At 37.5% G+C, this 13,228-nt stretch overlaps 1 protein-coding gene across 6 annotated transcripts in view; it reads left to right on the forward strand.

The window, feature by feature from the left end:
• Window positions 1–13,228, forward strand: part of CNKSR2 (connector enhancer of kinase suppressor of Ras 2) — a 289,714-nt gene that overhangs the window by 242,972 nt on the left and 33,514 nt on the right. For all 6 annotated transcript variants that reach the window (XM_029930402.1, XM_029930398.1, XM_029930399.1 and 3 more), the window contains one exon: window positions 1,949–2,492. In XM_029930402.1, coding sequence (XP_029786262.1) covers window positions 1,949–2,492 — 544 coding nt within the window. The remainder of the gene's footprint in view (window positions 1–1,948; window positions 2,493–13,228) is intronic.

Here is a 13,228-nt window from a genome sequence, read left to right on the forward strand (position 1 = left end):
ACATGTTTCGACAGACAGTTCTTCAGATGATCATGGAGTCTGGTTTAAAGTATGTGTTTATATGGTGCTCTAGACTTCTTAAACCTATATAAACGGTTCTGTGTATAGCCTGTACTTTAATCTTTAACGGGGTAAACAGTTGTCCTAGTTTGCTTGACACTATCCCACTTTATGCCTGTGGCCCATCAGAACTACTAAGAGCATCTCAGTAGTGTCCCAGTTTCGATAATACCTTGCATGGTTACAGCATGATAAGAGTTAATTCTGCCTCTCTTGGGACTGAGTCTTCCACATAGGAAATGGAAGCTGAATTTAGGTGACAACAGCTGCCAACCTAATTACACCTCCACATTACTCTAGAGGATTTTAAATAAGAAAGACGCTGCATAAGATGTTGATAAAATTCTAGGCCATTTCTCAACCTTGGCTATGCATAAGAATCACTTCTGTAACATTTTAGAAATGCAGATGTTCAGATCATATCCAGACATTGAACCAGATTATCTGGGACTACAAACAGCTCACTAGACTAGACTGTGGGCCTTTGAGAACAGGGACCTGGCTATATTCATCTACACATCCCAGGGCTTAGCACAGCACTGGCACTTATTTATTAAGTGCTTAATAAATATTTCAGAAGTAAATAAATAAATATTTCTGAAATAAATGAATGGGTGCTTTTGGCTAATAACTAAAAGGGAAGCCACATTTTTAGTAACAATGTTTGATGACTATGTCTGTTACCTAAGAATTGTTCCTAATATGTATGCACATTTCTTTAACAAATGCTGAGTCCAACAGAATGCAAGGATGAGCTATAGAAATCCAATCATGAAGTCAGTGACAAGATACAGTTTATATCATAATTTCCCTCTTTGCCTAAAACATCAGGGCCTGAATAATTCCTTTATATTTATAAAAGAGGAAGATAGGGAAACTGCACCTTCAGGGAATAGCTGTTTAATCATACCAACTTGTGAATTTCGAGAAGGAAGCCATTTACATTGTTATTAACATGTGGGGAGTTAAACTGCCCCCAGAAGATGCCACTTAACTTCTTTACCCAGAAGGGCAGCCTGTGCTTTTACCTCAGCCACGCCTGTCCTCGCCACCATATCAGCCCCATTTGCCTTTATCACATTTGACAAATTCAACTTCTCCTTCCAGAAAGGAGCCCGGGCTGATCTGTTAGCCCCGAGATGTAGTGTAAGCCTTGTCCCCAAAAGGGGCACCTGTAAGTCTTTTACAGCATTCACTTGATGCCAGTCCTTTTTCTCGGTTGTGCTTTGTACTCTAAAATATCTATCTCCAAACTTTAAAGTACAGGAATAGAAATATTCCATTTTTCTTTTGTGTTTCAAGGCAAATGCTAATCCGCATCAGAGTATAATCTCATCCTGCCTGTATGTTTAACTCTACTAAGTGCCACAAATTGAAAAGACGATAAGAAATCTTTTCCTTGGGGCCCATACGAAGATTCATTCACCTATGAAGAAGAGGAGGTGCTCTGTCCAATTGAAGGCACCTTGTTTTCACATCCAAAAGCCTCTCTCCTTGCTCTCATCCCCAAACTCCACAAAATCTGGAAATTTGAATTTGGCAGCAATTATTCAGCGTTTCAAATTCATGGAGATTCTTAAAACTTCAGATTTTTTTAGTTGATGAATATTTCTTACATAAGCACTCGAATTTTCTTATGCTTCACTGTTGTGAAACTTTGCATGTTAATATGTCAGACTTTTCATGAGAGTCTGGTATAGCTGCATTTCAACACTCCATATCTCAGTCTTTTAAGGTATCAGCTGAGTGTAACTTTAAGATGTCTGTAAACTTGACTAGTCATTAACTTGACTGCTAAATGTTAGCGGGTAGAAATCTCATGTGTTCCTTGGTGACAGAAGTAGTCTGTTATTTTCTGTGGAGACTGATCGGAGGCTCCTTTCCACAGATGAGTTGTGCCAGTCCTTACGTGGAAGCAAAACACAGCCGGCTCTCTTCCACAGAGACCTCTCAGTCACAGTCCTCCCATGAGGAGTTTCGCCAGGAAGTGACTGGGAGCAGTGCGGTGTCCCCCATTCGCAAGACAGCCAGTCAGCGCCGCTCCTGGCAGGATTTAATCGAGACGCCCCTGACAAGCTCAGGATTACACTATCTTCAGACTCTGCCGCTGGAGGATTCTGTCTTCTCTGACTCCGCGGCCATCTCCCCAGAGCACAGACGGCAGTCCACCCTTCCAACTCAGAAGTGCCACCTACAGGATCACTATGGGCCGTACCCCTTGGCCGAGAGCGAGAGGATGCAAGTGTTAAATGGAAATGGGGGCAAACCTCGAAGTTTTACTCTGCCTCGAGATAGCGGGTTCAACCACTGCTGTCTGAATGCGCCTGTTAGTGCCTGTGACCCGCAGGATGACGTGCAGCCCACAGAGGTGGAGGAAGAGGAGGAGGAGGAGGAGGAAGGGGAGGCAGCAGGGGAAAACATAGGAGACAAAAGTAAGTATGTTGGAAATGCTTAGCCTGTGTACACAAGAGTCCTAATCTTTTCAAACTTCTTATTTTAAGAAAATAGAATTTTGTTTCCCTTTTTTCTTAAAATAATAGTCTTGCTGCACAGGAAGTTAGGTATCCCTTGCTGTTTTACTTTCAGAAATTGAGTAACATGGGGGAAAAATGGTGGATAATGAAGCCTATATCCCAGGCCACCCAAAGCTAAAGCAAATGGTTTTCTTCAATTACCCATTTTCCTTGTAAGGTTAATGATAGTCATTTCTTTTCCTCCTTCCTCTTATCCACTTTCTTCTCCCTTGCATACATCATCCCTTTGGTCCACAGTCATTGCCCCCTGAGTTAAGGGTAAGAAACTAAATGCTTCAAGCATGGTGTTAGCAGAACTTTCGTTGAATATGTAAGTGAACACACAAACACACATATACACACACGTACATATACAACTTCCCTTTTCACTATTAAATGATTTAAAGGAAAAATTCCAAAGAGTTTTTCCAAGGATAAATTTCAAATAGCATTTCTGTCAACTCCAAATGGCCAATATTGTTTCTAGAAACCGGTTTGTCAAAAGCATTTCTTTATTTTCTTGGTATACATGTTAATTGCAAAACTCAGTTTATGTGAATCAACTCTTAAGAGAGACAAAGTCAGTTAAGTAATCCTCTGACTTGTTGGCAGTAAGAGTATGTTTACTAATTCTCAAATTCTTTACCCAACATGCGTTAGCAAGCATCTGTTTATAATTAATGTGATACACCATTCCAGAAACCCAGGCTAGTTTAAGGGAAAGGCTAGAACTCAGTTACCTTACTTAGAAAGAAAATATAGGTTTGGCTGTAAATCCTGAATGTAAAATTCCCCTCCCTCCCCCAAAAAAATACAGTATTAAAGAAGTAGTATAAAACTGTTTGCATGTTTTTATTCAAAATGAAGTTTGGGCCAGTTAGTACAGATAACCCAAGCCAGTATTAATGAAACCACAGTTGCTGGATTGTTCCCACTCAGCTATTAGACTTCCCTTTTTAAAGGATATAAGCAGACTATATCCATCCACCCATTTTATGAGTATACAAGAGTTTGATTATGGGATATATTGCTATTAAATTCTTCTTCACATTTGGAAAAACAACTCAAAGCTCACAGAAGACCAGCAGGTCAGGATCCTCATGTGTATGTTAAGCTTGGCTCATTTAAAATGAGAGTCACTTTGGAGATTATTAGCAAGAAAATACAGTAGAATTCCTTTTATGGTCTTCATTGACTTAGTTTAATGGGAATTATATCTTCTACCATGAAAATATGAGTTGCTGTTAATAACATTCATATGTTATAGCAGTTGCCATGTGAAGTGTATATTGGTCATAATCTCTGTAAGGAGGATTACAAAGGTATACTATTGGTGCAGGAAAAGGTAATTACCATCTATTACCTTCGAAGCCCTCCCAACATTCACATTTATCAGAGATTATGGAAGAGTCTGGTGGGAGAAATATCTAGAAGCCATGTAAGGCCTCTGTAGGACTTCTGACAAGCATGATAAAACATTTTTAATGTTATGATGATTACCAAAATCAGGACACTCTTTTCTAAAATTTAACTAAAGATGAGTTAGAAAATCCATTTTGACTGTCATCTACGTGCTGCACAACTGCTATAACTAAGTATGTGAAGTTTGTTCAGTATACCTGAAACATATTGGGTAAAATACTTTATCTCTGCCATTTTAAAATAAATTGTGTTGAAATTTGCACAGCCCTCTGAAATGGAGAATTTGGTTCAGAAAACATATCATCATGGCCACAGGTAGAAGTCATCGATCCTATCTTTTTCACTTAAGCCAGTTACTTCCCAGTTCCCCCTGGCCAGTGCGTGATGGAGTCCTGAAACGGAGAAGGCACGTCCTAGGGCCAGAAAGGAAAACCCGGGCCCACAGAGCATGGGTAGTTAGATGGCCTTCGAGTTTGTTCTTCTAGTGTCTCTTTGCTGTTGTGTTGACTGGTTTTATTGTTACCATTTACATACACTCCTAAATTGGTGGGGTTTTCCTTCAGGTTCCCAAAGGAGTCAAGTGGGCAATTATTCTATAGTTTCCATCTCTTTCAGTGGCTCTTTTTTGTGGAATAATTGTGATAAGGCAGAACAATCCTAGGAAGTGTGTCCATAAATCTAGTATTGCACAGTTTGTCTTTACAGTTCAATATTTTGGGGCATCTCATGCTATTTCTGTCAGATCTGCTTCACTAAAGGTGGCTGTGCACTGTCTTTCAGGGCTGCATTTCTTTCTGGGCCTTTCCCCACAAATCTTTCACTTGATGTGTCAATGTTCTTCAAACCATTCTCAGCAGAGCACTACATTTCATGGTTGTCTACTAGAAGGTGTTTTTTTATTTAATAGAGTGTCTGTTTACCTTCCTAATGATGGTTTTTCTGCAATACTGTTTTTAATATTTAGGAAAATACGATTTGATTAACACTTGATTTGAGAAGCATCAGCTTTAAAATCAGTGGTTTCAAAAGAATCTAGTTAAGGGGTATCCTGTTCATGGCTGCCCTGGGTTGGCCAGTAGGATCAAGTATTCCAAGCTTCTTATTCAAATCAAGCTGCTGGGTGTTATGTCAACAGAGCAAAAATTATATGCACGAAAGAAGCTGTGGCCATCCCACCAGTCTCAGACTTATGGCATGCTGTCCAGCAAGGAGCATTCACTATGCTGCCCACAGGTTGGCAGGCAACTCTGCTTGTTACAGTCAGAGTCCAGCAAGGCTGTGTCCTGTCCTGCTCAAGGCCAGCATTTGCTTTGACCTCCTAAAGTGAATTTGCACTGGTCCAGGACAGACCTGCAGAGGACATAAGTTTTGTGTCTCTAGCTATGCACATTTTTTCTCAGCTTATGAAGAAACTAAAACCAGAAAGTGTCAGGCAAGTGGGCAGAAGAAGTAATGGAAGAATATCTGAAAATATAGCCTATCTTCTGCTTTAGGGATAAATAGTTATCACCCAAACCCCTTTCTTATTTACTTATTTATGTTTACCTTAACTTTATATAATGTGATATATATTATATAGTGCTTACAAGTTTACAAAGCAATCTAAAAAGCAAGATGTACCTAAATTGGTGACCTAGATGTTTTTTTTTTTCAATTACCCTGCTCCTGGGGTATAAATGTAGCCTTCTTTAGAGCGGACTTCAATCTGTGTTTTCTTATGGTTGGACTACTTTTTCTCTTATTTTGAAGTTAAGTTATTTAACCGAATCATACTATGATTTTTCACAGGGCAAACTCATTTTGGTGTAAAATGGATGGTATTAAAAGTACACAGATGAGACCTGTCTTGTTTTCCTTTGACTTAAAAGTCAGCTTGCATTTTAATTATCCTGACCTACTTCACTGGCATTTGGGAGAAGACAAGTAATTTCCTACTATCCCAATTAGCAGTTTCGAAGCTTACTGAGATGTGGGCCTTATAATACCTCAGTTAAATTAAATTATAATTATGTCAGCCTGTGCAGCTTCCAGGGAGTATAAATCCTTAAAGTGTGGGACAAAATATAAAGATATACTTCATTCTGAAATCATCTGCCATAACACCAAATACCGTTTTGATTAATGCAACTTGAAGTCTACTTGGGATAGATCTCTTTTCTTTGCCATACTAGGCAATTTAGACGAAGTTTTCAAAAACTTTATCCTTTAATCCTGCTCATTTCCCTCTTGGCAGTTATAAGAATACTCTTTACTAGCTAAACGTTCTTGGTGCCTCCATGTAGTTAATGAAGTTATAATGTGCTCTTTTTCATTGTCTTAAAGATAACTTACCAGTATTCTCACTTAATTTATACATTTATTACCTTGTAATCTAAAGCAAAACTTACAGCAGTGGAGGGTGGGGGATTTGTGGGGGTGGAGGTGGAAGGTGGATAAAACCTTGTAGCTACAACGCACATCAGGTTACCTGGCCAAGATATTTACTGATGCTCTCAAAATGAGATTTGCTGAGAAATTTATTTTAAAGTTATTTTTTAACCTAACCTCCTTTGCATAGCATAGTTAAGAGCTGTATAATATATGCAGCTTGGTGGCCTAGGCAGAGAGGATAGATAATGACTACCAATATAGTGCAGAAGAAGATAGATTAATCCTCTTCAATCATTTTAAGGGTCCTAGAGTAATTTCCTGAAGAGTTTCTAAAAGCTATAAAATCTATTTTTTAAGAACATTCAGGTATGAAGTATGTGGGCAGGGGAAAGATATTCCTAGAATATGAAGCTGTGTTAAATGATAAAAAGGAGCAAGCTGAAAATTAAGAAAAGTGTTGCAAGCACGTTTTACTGTTTTATTGATTATCAAGGTAAGTTATGCACAAAGAATTTAGAAGGGCATAATCATCAATAATATCTTTAATTATAGTTCAGGCCTAATGGAAACAGATGGAAAAGATATATAAGCAATGTGAATAAAAACATATGCATTAAAGTCAGAGAAAAAATAGCAGAGTACCTTAAATTTGTCACTTTTGTGAAGTTTAAGGGCATTATTCTTGGCTGGTTATGTAACAAGTGTATATATAGAGAACACAGAAAAATCTAGAAAGTAGTAAGCAAATGTGCTCTTAATACCATATTTTCTGATTTTGAAGAAAGACTGTTATGGAGACATAAAACCCTAAAGATTAGATAGAAAATAGAGATTAGCTATAATGCTGATACTGATTATAGGTTGCATTTGTAATCACACCTCCCTCAGTTTGGGCTTAAATGATGAGGAAATATTATTACCTTAATTTACAGGAAGTTCAGAGGTGGGGTTGTTCCAGAGTGAATTTTGTGGCTCTGCAGTGTCAAGACTCTCAGTTAGCTTTTCTGAAATGCCAATAGCTCTAAGCGTCTCTTCTTCTAAGACAGCATCCAGAGAGCCAAAGAGCGATATCCAGAGAACCCTACCGTTAGTCCTTTCTGTAAGAACAAGGAAAGCTTTTCTGAGATCCTTCCACCAGACTTAGCTCCATATTTCATTGGCCGAGTTTGCATCATATGCTCAAATAGCAAGTGAAATGATTATGAATAATAGTTGAGACCAATCTTGATTTAAGATCATAAAGAAAAAATGTACCAAATTGCTTATCATTGCTATCCACATGGGCCTCTCCACTATTATGTATGTTATATCCTCAAATATATTTGTTCAAGCAGTGTGGCACTCTTTTAATATATATATATGTGTGTGTATATATATGTATATGTGCAAACCTATACCCCATATTACATAATATTACATAACATCATTTAAGTGTTGGCACTAACAAAATGTTAGATCTATAAAAGGAGATAAATATGATGTAACACTTGGGGTGCTTGGGTGGCTCAGTAGGTTAAGCATCTCTTTTTTTTATTTTATTCTTTTGTAGTTTATTGTCAAGTTGTTTTCCATGTAAGCATCTCTTTTTTTTTAATTGTAATGTTTATTTATTTTTGAGAGAGAGACAGAGCATGAGCAGGGGAGAGGCAGAGGAGAGGGAGACACAGAATCCTCAGCAGGCTTCAGGCTCTGAGCTGTCAGCACAGAGCCCAATGTGAGGCTCGAACTCACAAACTGTGAGATCATGACCTGAGCCAAAGTCAGACGCTTAACTGCATAACTGACTGAACCACCCAAGTGCCCCGTTAATGTCTGACTCTTGATTTCAGCTCAGGTCATGATCTCTCAGTTCATGAGATCAAGCCCCTGCATTGGGCTTAGTGCTGACAGCAAGGAGCCTCCCTGGGATTCTCTCTCTTCCTCTTTCTCTGCCCCATTCACACTTGTGCTCACTCACTCTTGCTCTTCCTCACTCTCTCTCATAATAAATGAACATAAAAATAAATAAATAAACAAATAAATAAATATTATGTAGCCCTGAAAATATAGCGAGTTAGATATAATTGTTGTTGACATTTGAAATTAATAGCATATTTCCCTCTAAACACTAAGTGATTGGAACTTAGAATACATTCTCTGGAACTATTCTTCCTCATTTTAAATCCTTTCTTTGTCACTCTACCACTTGCAAGTGGTATGATTGATGAAACTATTTAACACCTCTGGTCATCAATGTCTTCATTGTTAAATCAGGTGGTAACAATACCTGAAGGTAGGTAAGGACCAAATAAAGTAATACCAGAAAGCACTTAGTTTCTAAATCTTGAGACACCATAAGTCTTCCAATAAATGTTTTATAGCTATGTAATTTATGTAGATTTTATGCATATTTGGATTTAGGCAATGAAGACAATTATAATACTTTAATAGTGAATTAATCCTGGCAAATCTCAGTAAATAACATTTACCTGACTACATGCCCTAACTTTCTTCAGTTCCAGATATTGAATTGAATCATATGAATTGCTGTTTTTGTAGTCAAAATGATGAATTATCAGCAATTTTGTACATTTCACCATACTATATTAACTGTATCCTAGGAGCTAAAATAGAGTTGTCCCTCACTTTACATTCTTATCACTCACTGCTCTTTTTCCTTTTTGACTTGGGACATTTGAGAACTCAAAAGAAGCCTTGTATTCCAAATAGGAACAGCCTCATATATGTTTACTGAAATATGTACTTATAGTCCTTGCCAGTCAGGTCTCAGTTCAAATATTTTCCCCTCAGAGTCCTACCCTGACATCCCAGTCTGACCCAGATGCTCCTTTGCTACCATAGCCACCACCATTCATTCTCTGCTATGTTACCCCATTTTCTCTTCTTCACAGCTTTATCACTGTGAGTACAATATCAAATACTGTTCACTGATTTATTTTCCATCTCCGCCCAGGAGAATATAAGTCTGTGAAGAGCAAGGATTTTACTCCCATTTTGTACACCCAGTGCATAAAATGATATATAGCCATGGTAGGCTAGACACTATTGGATGAGTGAATGAATAAGTGAATGAATAAATAGCTAACCCCTTTTGTCACCAGTGTCTTTCCACTTTATCATATAATAGTTAAGGCTAAAGTTAATGTTCTATCCATCGTGTGACATAAAACAGGAAGAAAACCATTGCAAAATTCATTTTGGGTATTTTGTAAAGAGAAGGATAGGACTGCATGTTCAGCACACCCTCTTCATGCTGGCCGCCACAAAGTCGGGGTGCCAATGACTGGAGTTGCTGCCCTTTGTCTTTGTAGTATGGCTCATTTACAGCCACCTTCTCTCCTATTGAAGCCATACTCTTCCTGATGTAGTCCCATTCCAAAGACAAAACTCGTGAGAATATGACATGAGAGATATTCATTTTTGGAAACCAGATCTTCAAGCATTCCTAGGCAATTGTTTTTCCTACCAAAATCTGCGGTCTGTGGAAAGAAGCCTGGTTCCCTTGGTAGATGAAGCCACATAGCTTCATCCTGATTCATTTGTAAAACATGTTTAAATTGCAACTTGTGGGTACTACATGGCAATGAGAAAGAATGACATATGGCCATTTGTAGGAAAGTGGATGGACCTTGTGGGTGTCATGCTAAGAGAAATAAGTCAGGTGGAGAAGGACAGATACCATATGTTTGCACTCATAGGTCTAACAGGAGAACAAGAGAGACCTAATGGAGAACCAGGGGGAGTGGAGGAGGGAGAGAGAGTTGGGGAGAGAGAGGGATGCAAAACTTGAGAGACTATTGAATGCTGAAAATGAACTGAGGGTTGAGGGGGAAGGGGGAAGGGGGAAAAGAGGTGGTGGTGATGGTGGAGGGCACTTATGTGGAAGAGCACTGGGTGTTGTATGGAAAACAATTTGACAATAAAATATTATGAGAAAAAAAAGAAATTGCAACTTGTTTTTGAGTGAATAACCAATAGCCCTGCATCGGCCAGGAAAATAAGTTCAGGAATGCTAATACGCAATAAAGCGAGATTTAAATGGCAAAAGAATGAATTCTAAATGCTACAGAGTCACACCAGAAGAAGATGTGGCCAGATAAGAGTGAAAGTTCACATAAAAGGTTGACAAGCCCTTACTAGTATAGGTAGGTCAAGTTATGATTTATACTTTGTTTTAGTTGATTAGGTCAGCCACTGTTTTACTTGCTACTATTTTCACACATCAGAAAACAAACCACATTTCTTCAGGTCGTTATTAGTGTATTGTCAGTTTCTCAGTGGAATAATTCTAGATTATTTCATGAGAGCCTGTCCTATGTTCAGTCTCCTTTTACCTTGGTCACTCTTGCGAGAGAAAGCCAAAGATCACAGATGCTTCCCAGTTTCTCCTCTGCATATGAAATCTATCTCCTATGATCACCCACTCCTGGAAGATGGTAGATTAATACATAACAGGATTGGTCCATAAAACATAGCTTGGAAGTTTTCAAATTTCCCCATGTTTCCCTTTTATTGTTTTAATGAAAAAGTAATAACTTGCTTATTCCTAAATAAGTAAAACAATGGTGAAAACAAAAAGCAGCCCTCTCCCCTTATTCTGCAGAGGTAATTTCTGTTCAAGGGTAAGGTTTTAAAAATTCTCATATGAATTTGTTTTCTTCATGCATCTTTTTTCCTGTTGCTCAGTGTGAGTAAGGAGGTAAAGTATGGGTTAGTTAATTTTCAGTTCGTTTTTCCTCAGAAATTTTTTTGATATGACCATAGTTTATAATATAAGCAACAGTCTTGTGACCTTTTCAAAAACAATGGGAGGAGAAATGTGAGAAGAAAGAAATGATGGTGTCTGTATATGCATACTTACGCCCTCTTATACACAGCCCCGCAGTGATTTATCAGAAGCTCCTTGCCTACCTGCCTAATGCCTTTGTGCCATGTGACTTCTGCCCAGCCTTCTTCATGAAGGTCTTCCAATAATGTCATCTTAACCCAAAGCTCTGTGCTGAGAACAGCTAAGCCAGAGCCAGGTAGCTAAAACTCATAGCAAGTCTAGCTTCTAAAAGCTAGAATGTAGGACTCAGAGATTGACTTCAGAACCACTGTGTCTGTCTGGTGGTCAGAGCTTAACTGTAGCTTTTGGCTTTAAGTTATAAAACGCTAACCCTTCTACTAAACGATCTTCCTTATTTTTTCCAGCGTTCTCACTAGCTGCATTCTTCTGGCCTTTCTTGTGTTAGGACATAGGCACATCTTAGTTGGGCTTTAATAGCTCAGTCTATTACATTCTAAAGCTTTTCCTCTAATGGAAGAATAGTCTTATTATGTCATTCATAAGGAAAAAATGCCTATTACTATATGTTTTAAATGCAAAAGTGACAGTTGGTTATAAAAAAGCATTTTAATATTTAAACCTCATACTTGAGAACTCCTAGAAGGTTCTTACCTCAGGAATATAATATGACAATTTTATATGCATGTGTTTCTATTACAAGCACAATAAAATCAACTTTCTGAATTATTTCACAGAATTTCTGAGAAATTATAGAAAATTTAAAGTAAGAATGACAGTTATTAAACTCATGGATTCAGTTCAGAGCTACAAATTCATGGATTCCCTAATATTTCAATATCTAGATTTAGCTTACTAAAATGTGAACTAAACCTCTATACTGTACTTTTGGTGTGCTGTATCAATATATAGTCTAATTAGTTCTCAGAATGTATTCATTTATTCATATTCATTTATTTGACAGACATTTTTATTGTTTATTTACTACATACCAAATACTATGTTAAGAGTCTGTCTTCCATGGCTCTCCCAAGTCTACTTACAACCAAAATGTATATATTCTCTTAGAGAAATAAGAAAGATCTTCCTTTCTGATAACATGGAACAGAACAAGGAATTTAAAGTATGCAGCATCATTGTTATCTTGTACCAGTCATTTTCTCAAGTACCCAATTAATAATATTATAAAAAATGATTCTTTGAGAGATGGCACATCATATTCATCTTAAGGTACCTATCATTTGTGCAAAATTGATAAAAACTGGTCAGAATAGATAAAACTGAGATCACTTTTAGAGCTATTTCTGCTTTGGCTCATTCCTTAAACATTATGGTTGGGGGAAATGCATTCTGGTTACTGAGCTACTAATGATCGATTTGTACTATCATCAAAGCAATATTAATCTGTAGTCAGTATTATACTATACTGACCCTCATTCTGTGCTCGCATGGTGTTATATTGACAATAGATTGTTTCTTTGACAATTGAGAAGATGCTTCCTAATGTTACAGCACAACTAACCTGGAGTTTAATTATCAGAAACATCTACTAATATTAGCAGAGTGCCAAATACAGAAAAATATGCTGTACTTTTATTGTGTTTTAGGGAAATATTAACCTTAGCATTTCAAACGGTTTTTCACTTTCTTCCACATTTATAATCCTTAATCTTCCATGATGTTGAATCTGATATTTTTATTGTGTTATTTCTTGTTTGGAAAATCATTCATAGAATATATTGATTTAACACCTAAGATCTATTCAATGACCTTCACCTTTTCTCACCCATGCCTTTAATGGCTTCTTTAGCTATAATTTTTTCCTTAAATTATTGTTGTGGTTGTTCTTGGCCTAATTTAGAGTCTATTCTAACATTATAAAATGGGTATTTTTTTTTACATTTTTATTATAGTTTAGTGTCAAGTTGGTTTCCATGTAACACACAGTGCTCATCCCAACAAGTGCCCTCCTCCGTGCCCATCGCCCATAAAATGGGTATTTTAAAGCAGTCATTCACTTTAGGATTCTCTGTGGGAGAAAATAGCCCACAACTTAGTATCGCTGAACTTACACGTC

Source organism: Suricata suricatta, chromosome X, assembly GCF_006229205.1.
Source record: "Suricata suricatta isolate VVHF042 chromosome X, meerkat_22Aug2017_6uvM2_HiC, whole genome shotgun sequence".
NCBI classification, from domain to species: domain Eukaryota; kingdom Metazoa; phylum Chordata; class Mammalia; order Carnivora; family Herpestidae; genus Suricata; species Suricata suricatta.